The following is a 13,090-nucleotide window of genomic DNA, read 5'->3' as shown; positions in this document are numbered from 1 at the left end:
AGGAGTTTAACGGCATCTTTTTGTTTGGTTCATGGTGGAGTAATTTGGGAGGAATATCAGCGTGCTTTGGAAGAATACCAACGTGTTTTGGACGGATATCAGCGTGGCCAGGTTGGATATCAAAGTGTTTAGGTTCGCATATCGATGCATTTGGGGGAATCAATACGGAGAGCTAGACACAGTCTCTAGCAAGGTGCATTGCAGGTCATCGTTATACAAGTTCTCGGGCTATGGAAGCATATCAGTATCATATGGGACGGGTGGTTTGGGGGGGATTCATATATCCTCTACCATCACGGACAAGCGATGTTTTTTTTTTTTTGGAGAGAAAATGAAATACAAGATTCGTTCTTCCTTATTTGTCCTTCTTTTCTCTTAAACTTCGAGCGAGGCAGTCCTGAGTAACCCAATTCAGTTGCCTCGTGTGAATAATGAAAATAGTAGATTTGTAATACTGCAAATGCTAACTCTGATATCGAGTGTAAGAAACGGAGTTCTGAAAACGGCAAAGCTTTGCGGATCTTGTATGTGTTGGTTTAAGCTATTGAGGCTCAATAATTGATTCCCAGTGTGGAATCAGCTATTAAATATGCATTGCAGAGCTAGGTATGGATCATATCATATGCCAGATAAAATAGGCTTTGGACGTTGTGATATCAGACCCACAACTTACAAAAGAGGTATCTAAAGTTTAAGGGGATCTAAAAATACCCGGATATTCCTCGGAGATCCCACTCCACAAATGTCACACCATTTATAAGCTAAAATTACAATCTTGTTTTTCACAAGCAAGATCCGGGACGGGATTCCTCCCACATCTTGCAACTCACATCCATCCTCCGTGGCGCAATTGGCTAGCGCGTCTGACTGTTACTATTCCATAATAACTGTTATCAGGAGGTTGAAAGTTCGAGCCTTTCCGGGGGAGTTGGGTTTCATTTTTTGCATTTTCTTGTCATGTATGTCATAACATACTGACGACGTCAAAACTTCAGGCCTCGACAATAAAAATGGCTAAGCATATCCTTCGGCGCATAAAGCCCATATTGTTTACCGAAGTGGTCAACTGCAATTTTTAATGGCTCTCAGTCAAAATCGCAACCACCCAATTATACCTCAAACCTGAGGTCATGTGTGCGTTCTCACCAACAAACTACGGCGTTTAATATACCTACTTCCTAATCTAACCTAACGAACGTATGCGTTGGGTATGAGCCTTGTTGGTTAGTGTTATGAATCCGTGATAACGAGATTTTACAGATAACTTCTTCCCATGCGGGGCCTTAGGGGGCCTTACAGGGGTCAGAAAATTGTCTATACTAACGTTCAATAATAGGTACGCAGTAGATGCCTACTTTGGCGCTTCATATGTCTGCCGATCCCAAATAAGATCAGGTTGTCTGTCTCGAATTTTGTGTCTACATAGCCGCCGAGGTCTGGTATAATACAACCTAACCTGTAGCCTGCTTCTCTGGTCAATCTGGGCCAATGGACTCTCAAGTTACCCATGCAAAGCGCCTGCGCCACGAACCCCAGCTATGCAGTTAGAACAGCGAATAATTTCGTCCTAATCGTTAACCGTGGGGTGAACTCAATATAAGTAGTTGCCTAATATCCATGAGTTTTGAAATGGTTCTTTTTGTGTTGAACTGCAGACCTTAAACCTTAGACATAACTATTCCAATATGGAGTGGCTTCCAGATTCTGATCCTTTTATAGCCCCTAACCGTCTCCACCAGTTTGACTACGAATTTGAAGTCCGCACTAAGGGGCAGCATTGCAAAGTTATCCAGAACTGGGGATCGGATGCAGTAGGTGAACCAGACTCGGAGGCTACACTTAAAACAGTTCTAACACGCATGATAGACTCAGAAGTCTCAAGTAATTGACTTACCAGACCATGAAAGTTGGGAGAATTGGATACGGGTAAGACTACATTGACTCTGGCATTGACATCGTTGTCACTCTTCTCATCTAAATTGATGGTTAGCTTACCTTTGATTATTCAGACTTTGCCTTTCATTCGGGATGGCTTCTCCGTTGACCGATTACCTGAGAATGGGTTTATAATCATGTGCGTTCCTATTACTTCCGCCTCTAAATAAAATACTATCTCTTAGGTACCTCCTACTTACAAACGTTAAAATCATGCAGCTGCGTTCCCCGTGCGGAAGATGTTCAACTCACGAATTGTGCTGTGCCTGCGGCATACACAGACATCCCCATAGACAAGGACTGTTCGGAGAGTTTTGAGAAGATACTCAGGGCCTTTCACTTACCTGGCCACTTCCCAATGCTCGCGGTAAGACGGCAAACCTCAATGACCTCGGTAGCTCGCACACACAAGTTTCCCGAAGGCCCAGAGGGAATTTGGATGCACACTGCATCCGTAAACTCGGATTCCAACGAACACTCATTTGCCATGGAGGCAACTTATTTCGAGAAGAAGAAATTGACACTGGCTATCATGTTCTGCTGTTCAGACGATCAGGTTAGACATGTTCGCGCGCTCGTAGACCTTAATCACGACGCCATAGGATACCCATTTCTCATGTTGAGCATCTATATCGAGTTGCAGCACGAACGTCTTGCCCAAATGATCCGTACAAGGCATACTCAATTCGACAATCTCATGGGAGAACGAGCGTTCCAGGAAGCGAAGGAAATGAAGGATCGTTTCAGTTGGGAAACTATCCATAAGGTTAGGTCGACCCGAGAAGCCATCCGGAAGGTCGAGGTAGAAGTTGAAGCCACGAAACTCCATGCGCATAAAGTTCTCTTGGATTTACAAATGCTTGAGAATTCTAAAGACGAGCGTTTGACGAGAGTGACAAAGACGATCACGGAGCGGTTTAACGATATAATTATGACGCTCAATGGCCAAAGCTCTAAGTGCCGAATACTTGTTGAGGATATCTCATTCGCTACCGACATAGTAGGTCATCCCCCCCTATCTTCTTGAATTCCAAGCACAGGTAATATGTGTTTATAAGTTCCCTTTACTTACATACCTCCTATCTTCAGATGAGGAGTGAGTTATCAAGGCAAGAAGCCCAGACCAGTGCCGAAAATGCAAGATTTGCCACCGGTATCGCTTTCATCGCTATGATCTATCTTCCCCTATCAACTACAGCGGTATGTTCTCAGATAATAGGGGTACTAGGCACCGTAAAGTTTCTAACTGACAGAACAGACCATATTCTCTATGCCCATTTTTCAGTGGTCTAATGACTGGAGAGATTCACTATATCGCCCAGTGGATAGTGGAGACACGTCAAATACAGGAGGCTCTGGCGGTACGCCGGGGTCACCGGTAGTATCGGGTTATATCTGGCTCTACATTTCGATCACCATTTGCCTAACCGTCGTCACTTACGCTGCGCTCAAGGTATACATGAAAATATGGTTCAGCGGGCAGCGCACATCTATACTTCCGTCGGTGCCTGGTTTTTCATTTTCACTATTTACAAGGTACTGAAGCCCAAATTCCCCATCGACAAATAACTATCCAAAATAGCTTTATTAATGATTTTCAATTACTTTATATTCTATTAGGCTGTTTCAAGAAAAGCTCACTCCTATCATAGCCAAAACTCGCACAAACAGCAATTATCGGACTACAAATCCTCTTCCTAGGTGAATGGGCAGGGCCTTTTCGATAATACACCTTTGGGAAATCTACATGTCCCTATAGGTAGGACACAATCTACCTGATCTGGAGCCCTTAGTACCAAACTGATACGGGGAGTTGCCGTTCTCGAAAGGGGGTTGTTGACTGGCGAGCTTGTGAACTTGAAGCCAAATTATTCAGCCTTAACCTGTATAACGATGGATATTTGACTAGGTGTTGGGGATATGTAGGATAGGTGGGTAGAACAGGGGCTTACTGGTCAAGTATATAGGGGGTAGCTGGCTCCCTTTCTAAGGATAGCAGGCTAGGCGCTATTAGTTCAAACCGATATATTATATGTACGACTTTGGCATTCAATTTGTATGACATTTATGGGGCGTACACATCCTGATATCGATCTTGTTAACCTTATACTAACATCTCTTGGTTAAGCGAAGGGTAACAACTTAGATGAACAGTAGGCGCGATAAGATGTGAATGCTGTGACCCTACTTATATCGTTACTAATTAGACACTAGAAAAGAGCGTTGCTCAGAAAGTGCTTGGAATAGACTATAAGGGGCAACGAGAAGTCGACTCTAAGGATTTCTTTCACTCATTTACTATAATAGACAGGGCCTCTTCGATCTCCTAGATACTCTGCTGAATCAAATTGATTCTAATCTTAAATAAAAGTCTACTAATCGACAAAAGCTGCCCACTTTCTGGATGTGTTACTTTCAAGCCCTAAAGAGCACTACAGAAGCGTCTGTCAGTAAGCCAAAAGACTGCGTGAGCAAATACTTCCCACTCTTCGAGTTGTTTTAAACTTGAAGAAGTCGTCTTTAAGTATTATGTTTGTCTTAGGTTGTTGCATATCCGCTAAAGACATATAAGACGAGGAGCCGGAAGATGCAATGCAGCCCATAACATCCCACCTAATAGTGCCAACTTACAGAGTGTCGTTGGTGAAATCGTTTACGCACTCGCTTAAGACATGCATACATGTGAATCCCCACAGTTTGTGTGAGCTCTATACATAAAACCTTATAAGTATAAGTCCGAGACAATGGGCACCTGCTTAGCTTGCTTAACAGGTACTGTATCTTCCCGTGCCAAGAAGAGGGGTAAATAGCTTATACTCGACACTACTATACTTGGTTATGTTAGATGTTTATAATACGCTCTATAGTGGCGGGCTAACAGCTATGGACTTAACTTCTTAGCACTACTGCCATGAACATATCCCGAAGACTACAGAGTTATATAAATCAAGACTCATGTATCTATCCCTCAATGTACTTTGGACTAAATTAGTGGTTGCTGGGTTGTTATTCAAGTAGATACATGATACAAGTTCAAGACGTGCTTTGTGGTGATGGTCTATATTATAGAAGATGCAGGGTAGTCCCACACACCCTTTATGAAGAGACTTTAAGTACCAGATACTTCAAAAATGTGTATACTACGTCCTATCAAGCTATCATAGACTCAACAACTGCCCCTTAAGACCATCTACCGAACATAGATGTACCTCTCATGCACTCAAATTCCCTGGAACTAATCCATATGGCTTTCTTCGGGACCAGAAACTTAACGTACTAGAATAATAGACTAGAAGTGGTGGAGATGAGCGTCATCGCGATACCCCGGCTCGTGAGTTTATCAGAACCTATCGACCTAGTTTTTCGGAACATTGATCCAACGCTGCTCTGCGCAACGTTATCAAGCTTTACGACGAGCTTATCTAGTAATGAAGAGCATTTCCTGAAATGAAGCTGTTGCGACTCTAGGTATTCAGCATCGGCTTTCGGGACCGACGATTACTTGAGTCTTGGAGTTGGGGAGAAGATTTGGCATTTTATTTCCGCCGGGCTAAAGATGACTACTCCATCTATCATCATTCACCCATAGCCTCGATCGATATCAATAGCTACAGTATTCCAATTACCCAAATCATCGCGTAGTTAACATAGCACATGAATTATCATGTCCATGGGGATAAAATGCCAACGGCAACGCTCAACGTGTCCTTGGCCCGTGGCCACACAAAAGGGGGTCTGACGCGTCCTTCTGACGAGCGCTGTGCGTAATAATCTGTCGCACAAGATTCGACTACCCATAACCTGATATGCCAGATTTTCTTTTTCTGTTACCCAACTAAAAGTCCTACGAAATTTTAGCTCAGTCCAGATAAGCGTTGCGTAAGTCAGGGTTGGGTTTTAGTTATCAGATCATGGAATTAACACAAAATGTGGCTTGCCAAGAGATTCAGAAACCGTAGAACCTTTGACGATGGACGAATCAACGTCGCCGCGACCCTTCTAACTAGGGATGAGGGATGAATGGCTTTAAAAAAAAACGTCCTAAAAAGCAAGCCGTGGCTAATGCGCGCTCACGCACATACGCACACAAGACATATAGGTATCCCTGGTCCTGGGTTCTGCCCAGTGGCAGATACTTCCGCGGTGTCATAGCAAATGCGTTATTAAGCTAGTTGCTAGGCATGTATAACGGTCACCATAACGCACACGGCTTTGTGAATCGAGGCATGTGCTGTCGTCATCAGAGACTAGATACGCATGGGAGGAGAAGTGAGGCCTCCCAGGTGAGAGGAGTCAGACGGAGAATTCCATGGGTTTTTTAACAAACAAGTCAGAGGTAGTTTACGGGATTGTTAGGCATGATTATACGGAGAGTAAGGAGGCAGTTGAAATAACCTATTACCTACCTGGTACGTAACGTAGACCAATATAGACATTAGGTAACTAGAAACATATCTACGCAACTTCATGTAAACAACTAGGTAACTAGATATTGCCATTAATAGCGAATGGCTCACGCCATCGCAGAAGCCCCGAGACATTCGGACAAACAAAAACTACGGAACTCGACGACGCCGCCGCTTGTTTCTGCCAACGGCGCCTGGGGCCTTGGCCATCTTGGGCCCCGTAGGGTAAGCAGGAGAAGGTAGGTATTCGGGGCACACAGGCCCCGGGGGTCCGATTCCCCAGATCGTTTGCTGTAGGGTGCAGGTGTGATATCCCCTCGTCACACGCCGCGTCTGCGCAAGCTAGGTCATCTGAAGGAGAGGCTGATGGGGTCCGCGCCGATAGGTGCGTTGCGTTGCGCTGCGTTGCGGGCAAACGTTTCGTGGGGATATAAGATTCTCATGTAAGCCCAAACCCGCGTCATCAGCTAGGTAGTTAGTGGTCCCTGATAGGATCACCGAACGCCGTCTTGTCCTTTTTTTTTTCTCGCGCTTGTTTGCCATTGCTCCGGCTCCTGTTATACATACATACCAAAATTTTAGCGCACACACAAAGCCCGGATAGCTCCGCGTTGGGATCGTAATCCTGTCAGCCGCCTAAAGCGAGATGGATTCGCCGGTCAGTCAATGACAGGCCGGGGCCAAGACCGGATTGGGTATGACAGAAGAGCAGCCCCGGGGCAAAACTAGAAGAAACAGTCCGTTTTCGACCTTGTCGATGAAGAAAAACTTGCGCAATCCTCCCTCTTTTGAAAATGTTGCGACGCGACAAGGACGTAAGGGGGTTCAACATCGCCTTCTCCAGTTCGATACCGAAGGATTGGGTAGAGTCAAGGCTTCGTCATGGCATCGAGGCTTATTTTACTAGAATTGGCCGTCTTTCGCTTGGCTCGCTGCAAAGAATGGATATACACTCCTTGGATGCGGATACGGCGTGCAGTGCGGATCAGGCAAGTACCGGCGTTGGGACTGTCTCGTCTTGTCTTAACTGTCTGCGCCGTAAAGTACTCATGCAGCCAGCCACTGACATGTGAGCATCCCCCCACGCTCATGCTCGTCATTTACGGTCGCCCTTCACAATTAGATGATGTGTGTGTCTCGAACATAGCCGTTTACGACTGTGATTGGATAAGATGATAAGATGATAATTATGCTTGTTTTAAGTGTAGTGAGTCTACCCTGCGGCTCCTTGACTGGGTTAGGTACCTAGATAGGTAGGTCTGGTATGCAGTCTTAATAGACTTGGCCAAGTCGGCCTTAAGATAAGGTAGCTTTCTGTCACCCTTGGGAAAAGATCTACGATTCGATTCGATACGACACGATCTGATATTACGACTGCGCCTAACGGCTCTTATTGTCGAAAAGGCCAGGGGTCAAGGTTTGGTTTCCTAATGAAATGCAACCTATGTAATGCATTGGTAATAGGGAGCGGCCCCACTGGTTGTCTAGATGTTACGCCGTGGTCGTAAGAGAGTTTTACCAATAAGGCATGTACAGAATGCGCGATGATGGATACTTGGTCGCAGATCGCTGACGTGCTAATGTGTGCTCCACAGGTTGTGGGATGGCTATTTCCTATCCCCCGTGTTGATCAGGTCTGGATTTACAAGTGCCTCGGTCCTTTGGAAACTATGTCGGACTTCTTGTGCGTCGTGATAAGTCATAGTTCAGAACTTGTTAGACTGTACTAGTCAACGTTTCGTACCGGGGCATTAATAAGTTCGAGTAAATTCGATATATTTGTATCCTAAATAAGAGACACGTGACGTGTCAATGTCTACGTAGATCGATAATCGTAGTACGAATTCTACCAAACGCCCTCAGTTCCAGGTAGCTAATAGCTGGTGTAAGATGGTATATCCAATAGCGCCGTCTACGCCAAGTAAAATCATAGGTGATAATAGATCATCTCAAGTCTCTCATAGATACGTAATGGAAAAGAAACCCGAAATCACCAACCGAATTGTTCGCAGTGAACCTCAACTGCAGGTCCGTCAACCTTGATGTAGCTAGCCCCAATGTCGCGGACTATCTTAGTCAAGCTACTAGGTCCACAAGCAGCGATGAGGACTCGTTGATCATTACTCAGAGACTCAACTGCAGCTCTGATTTCGGCCTCTGTGTCGGGCCGACCATGAACAATGGGTAACATTGTAGTGCTTGTTGCCGCTGAGGGGATCTCCTGATGGCGCATCGCTTCCATATCCTTTTCATCTTTGTCGGATTCATACCGAGTAACAGCCGAAGAGCCAGGGCCGCTGATGGCGAAATTATCATTGCCCCTTTCCAGGTTTGAAGGTTTCATATCTGCAGAGGCAACTGACGTTGACCGTCGTTCTATAGAGTCGTCTCGGTTAATGGACGACGAGGGCGCGAATCTTGTAAGATGAAGCTTAAGGGCGATTTTGGGGGCATGGACATGATTGCTAAGGTTTTGAAGGTGTTGCGTAAACCACGATAGATTTTCTGTGTGCGAATTAGTATGCTGATAAACTTGTTAATAAGGGTGTTGGCCTACCGTGACCCTTGACAGCCCAGATAAAGTCAATTCGTTGTTTAGAGTTTTCAGACATTCGTGCCAGCATATCAGCTGCCATTCCGAACGTGAACGTTGCGCCAGAGCCACCTGCAACCAGAACGACTCTGTCGAAGTCCATAGGATCGGGTAATGTGCCGTAAGGACCTTCTACCGAGACCTTAAGACTGGCTCCGGGGTTTTTTAGTGCGTATTTATGAAGAGCCTTAGTAAAGCCACTGTATGTGTTGATGACGAGTTCCATAGGTTCATTCGCGACAATGGTGAAAGGATGAGTTTCAAAGGCGCGAATTCGTGGTAGCCAAACATAGCAGTGCTTTCCGGGTCGCGCGCGTAGTAAGGGCTTCTTGAGAACTATTCTCGTACCGCCGTTCGGGAGAGCGTAAACATTGGCTTCGTTGTTGATGCTGTTATACACAAGTCGACAGAACCGAATAAGGCGATCGGCAAACCATAACGCACCAATAATTACGGTCGCGTATAATGTCCTGTCAGGATTGAAATTGGGACGATGCAGACCCAGGGTAACGACAATAACGACAAAAAGGGCCACATGTATGACGTAGAAGAGTTCATACTTAATATGCCTCAGAGTCATACCGGCGAGGACAGAGAACAGCAGGGCAAACCCAAGGATGATGCCGGCAGTGACAATATCCAATCGGAGGATGTATACCATTCCTTCTTTGAAAAAGTAGGCCGTGTAGATAGCGGCATGTAAAATGGTGTATAGCAATGTGGTATATCCGGCAGTTTGATGTAAGACATTAAGTCGTTCATAAGAGTAAGCCGTAAAAATCGCTAAAGGTGTATTCTTCAGTGCGAGGAAGACTACCAAGACCATATTACCTGTTGCCATCCTAACATATCACGTATTAGCGGTGAAAATGGAAGCAGTGATATAAGAGCTTACCAGCCGAACCGGGCACATAGGTCCGTAGCCTTGCTATAATCGACATTGTAGAAGCTAAACAGGACATTAAGAGCCACATAGGCGGTCACCAGGACGGCATGCCCGACAGAGGTAAAGCCAGGTAGACTTTGTATAAATGTTCTCCTGGAAACTCTAAGGAAGTTATTAGTTCATAAAAGCCTGCATTTCGTATGACAGGTGTGCTTACCTTGCAATGGCAACGAAAGGTAGAAAGATTGGCTTACGAGACCAGCCAAGTCTGATAGCTAATAAATGAAGCCAATGAGAAATGATGAAGACGCCGATGAGGGCACTCAGTCCTGCTGCGTAGTGCACCAACACTTTCGCGTTCCTAATTTGCCGCTGCTCTAAATATACGTGGAATGCAGCTTCTGCGACGGCTTCTGCCGACGCCGACCCGGTTGTTGGTGAACTCATAGTTTCAAAGGTGGTGATGACCTCGGGGTTGTTTGTCGGTTCGTTGAACCTACAGTGAGAACCCCTTAAGAAACGAAGGAGGGGAATACGTCTTATAAAATAACAATAGTATAGTGTGTTATCAGTAGTATACGCAAGTACGCGTCTGAGTTGAGGTACACCTTTATTGTACGTATGTAGATCGGGACCGAGTGGAGAGCCGTTGACCTGATGTCAGAGTCTTCAAAGGATGAGGCGGATCAGCTAATAGGCCACCTTGGAAGCGGACGTAATCTATCAACTTTTCTGAACGCAAACATTCTTGGCTCGGAGGAGAAAGTGAATGGGCGCAGCCCGAATTATATCATGGCCAACTCTCTTGCTAGTCCCGCCGGAGTCGAAAAAGTTGGCGAAGCACATGTCTGTGGCCATGGTCTCGCACAAGTTATCAGAGACTACGTTTTACTGGATCTTTATTCCCAAAGGGGAAGTACCTTTTTCTGATACTCGGAAAACACCATGATCAATGATTCTACATGCATGCAAACAAACAAGTATCGGACAGGGGCTTGATGGCTCACTGGTAATGGTGAGGCGGTCCCGTTCTTGTAACGAGGAAGTTGCATTTTGGAGTGAAGATGATACAGTACTACGTTCGGAGGTATAACAGTAAGCCTCTTACGAAATGTGATTCGCACGGGTGACTAAGGTATGTAGACGTATGTGGATAGAAGTATGTAGATGGAGCAAGATTGCGATTATGAAGCCGAAGTGACATGGCTACTTGCAGCTCGAGGTCCAGGTTGGCGGAGCTATAGACTAGACGGGATTAATAAGACAGTATACTACTAGTCAGGGAAGGAGAAGGAAGAATATGTGGGCTGATGTTCTAGACCCTGAAGATTAGGTAGCTGTGCTTGATTTGACAGGTAGATGTCAAGTTAGGTTAGGTAGTGAAGAGTGAAGAGGGTGAAAAAATAGGTTGAAGATGATGAGAGTGAGAACAAGGTTACATGGTAGTAGAATATTGTGGATTAGGTACCGGCTTATCTACCCGCAAGTACTGTATACATGCATATGTATGTACCTAACCGTAAGATAGGGTTAGGTAGGCTAGCAGGGGTCTTAATTGGAAGGCTACTGGGTGTCTGGGGGTTTTAGTTTAGTGCCCGAGTTGGTGGATCACAACAACCAATTCCCCCCGTTCCGTACCCCCAATAGAGGAAGTTAGGTTAGGCTAGGTCAGGTACGTAGCAGTTGCTCTACTTTCATGCTTTGCAGCCCTAGTGGGCTTTGCTGCGATTCGTCCCATTCCTTGATTTCTTTCCCTTTTCAAACACTCTCCTTCGATTTTCCCTTGGTAACTCAACTCTACGAAATCTGACGAAATCTTACGATAACTTTGGTAGTCAATCCCAAACCAGCTATGCTACTGTCGGAAGTCAAGGGTACATAATTTGGCTAAATCCATCGCCTCTATCAACCTTGTCGAAATTCCGGACGATCCACAGCCGTAGAAAGCCTTTCTCTACAGCTCGTACCTAAGAAGTCTTTTTACCTACCTTTCGGTGGGGATTTCCCGTACAAGGATCGATGCCTCTTACCATGTACCTGTGAGTGTTCCTAGAAATCGACGCCGCAAACGTTTTTTTAATCCTACCGTTGAACTGTGTATATGGAATCCCTACGAACTCTAGCTGGGCAACAGCTTATTACCGATCTAGATATTCCGGTGTCCGTAGCGTAGATTCTTACCGCGATACCACTACGGTGCCTGGTTCCTCGGACAACCACATCACGTCTCTATCATATGGCGTAAAATAGCAAAACCTTCCGCTATTCATCCTCGTTGAGTTAACTCTCAAGATACATGTGTCACTGCTACCTAAAATCCGTCTCTCAAGTTGCAAAACCAGGGGTCGGATTGCGCTGTTTCCCGGGCCGATGCACCTTCATAGGACGTCCATCGAATAGGATAGACTTGTTGAGAGGTCAAACGCCATCTCTGGATCAATCAACATTTGTGGCCGTGGATCCTCATTCTCCACGTAACATCCTGATTACTAGGTCTCTGGGGCCTTTGCGAATTTTGATGCGTGTCCCCTAGGTCAGCATGAAGCATGAGGCATGCCTTTCGGCCGGAAAATGTTTCGTTTAGGCCGTGTAATCTATTTCCCTTATGTCTTTGGCAATTTGCTAGGCGGGCCGAGATCGTGTCAGCTACTTGTCAGCATGTGGTTTTTCATGTGAAAAAAACAACACGTCTCGCATTCGCTAGTCATTATATGCCTCTTGATATGTTCCACTTACACTGCGACAAGTCTAACGATAAGGCATCGAGAAGCGCTCATAGTCTCCACCGCGGCTAACATATCCCGACTAATCAACAAGGAGTACTCCCGCTCTAGTTGGGAGGAGCGTTCTTACTGGCTCAAGAAGCGATGTCTAATCGTTCACCCCCTGACAACTATATACTATACGGCAGTCGAAGAGAATCATTGTAACAGTGGCGGTTCAACTCCCAACCTTATCGCGGGCCAGGCTTCGATCCTCTAACGGACAAGGCTAGCTAACACAATAAACCCTGGTTATGACATGCTCGCCTGTCTCTGCTACATTTTACGAATTATTTCACCGACAAGCCGGATTAGGCAGTCAGTATCAAGAAAGAAAGAAACCGATAATCTTATTTAGAACCAGTCCGAAAGGAACGTAGCCTTGTCTCTTGGCCGATTATGTATGTCTAGTCCAAGAGGATTGATCTTACTTTAAAAACTACCCCCGACCTAACCTACACCTAAACAATATATTGTATAATACCAGGTAGGTTACCTAGGTAGGTGT

The 13,090-nt window shown here is 45.4% G+C and overlaps 2 protein-coding genes and 1 non-coding gene across 3 annotated transcripts; 2 read left to right on the top strand and 1 right to left on the bottom strand.

Moving 5' to 3' along the window:
* Positions 1 to 835: 835 nt before the first annotated feature.
* On the top strand, positions 836 to 928 carry F4812DRAFT_t115. Its single transcript has one exon. It is a non-coding gene; the product is annotated as a tRNA-Asn (tRNA).
* Positions 929 to 1,685: 757 nt separating this feature from the next.
* On the top strand, positions 1,686 to 3,636 carry F4812DRAFT_460898 (uncharacterized protein; the record flags this gene model as incomplete). Its single annotated transcript, XM_047937776.1, has 7 exons — positions 1,686 to 1,811; positions 1,867 to 1,926; positions 2,010 to 2,074; positions 2,155 to 2,935; positions 3,025 to 3,135; positions 3,194 to 3,435; positions 3,588 to 3,636. The coding sequence occupies 7 exons, from the start codon at positions 1,686 to 1,688 to the stop codon at positions 3,634 to 3,636; spliced, it is 1,434 nt and encodes a 477-aa protein (XP_047788234.1).
* Positions 3,637 to 8,087: 4,451 nt separating this feature from the next.
* F4812DRAFT_88584 (ferric reductase NAD binding domain-containing protein) lies at positions 8,088 to 10,436 on the bottom strand. Its single transcript, XM_047939515.1, has 4 exons — positions 10,038 to 10,436; positions 9,830 to 9,982; positions 8,899 to 9,776; positions 8,088 to 8,846 (listed from the first exon to the last, which is right to left on the bottom strand). The coding sequence occupies exons 1-4, from the start codon at positions 10,265 to 10,267 to the stop codon at positions 8,332 to 8,334; spliced, it is 1,776 nt and encodes a 591-aa protein (XP_047788233.1). The 5' UTR covers positions 10,268 to 10,436; the 3' UTR covers positions 8,088 to 8,331.
* Between the last annotated feature and the right edge of the window lie 2,654 nt (positions 10,437 to 13,090).

The sequence above is a fragment of the Daldinia caldariorum genome (assembly GCF_022478825.1).
Source record: "Daldinia caldariorum strain CBS 122874 unplaced genomic scaffold F4812scaffold_13, whole genome shotgun sequence".
In the NCBI taxonomy this organism is placed as follows: Eukaryota; Fungi; Ascomycota; class Sordariomycetes; order Xylariales; family Hypoxylaceae; genus Daldinia; species Daldinia caldariorum.
The sequence above is the reverse complement of the archived record's forward strand: the minus strand, read 5'-3'. Positions and strand labels throughout refer to the sequence as shown.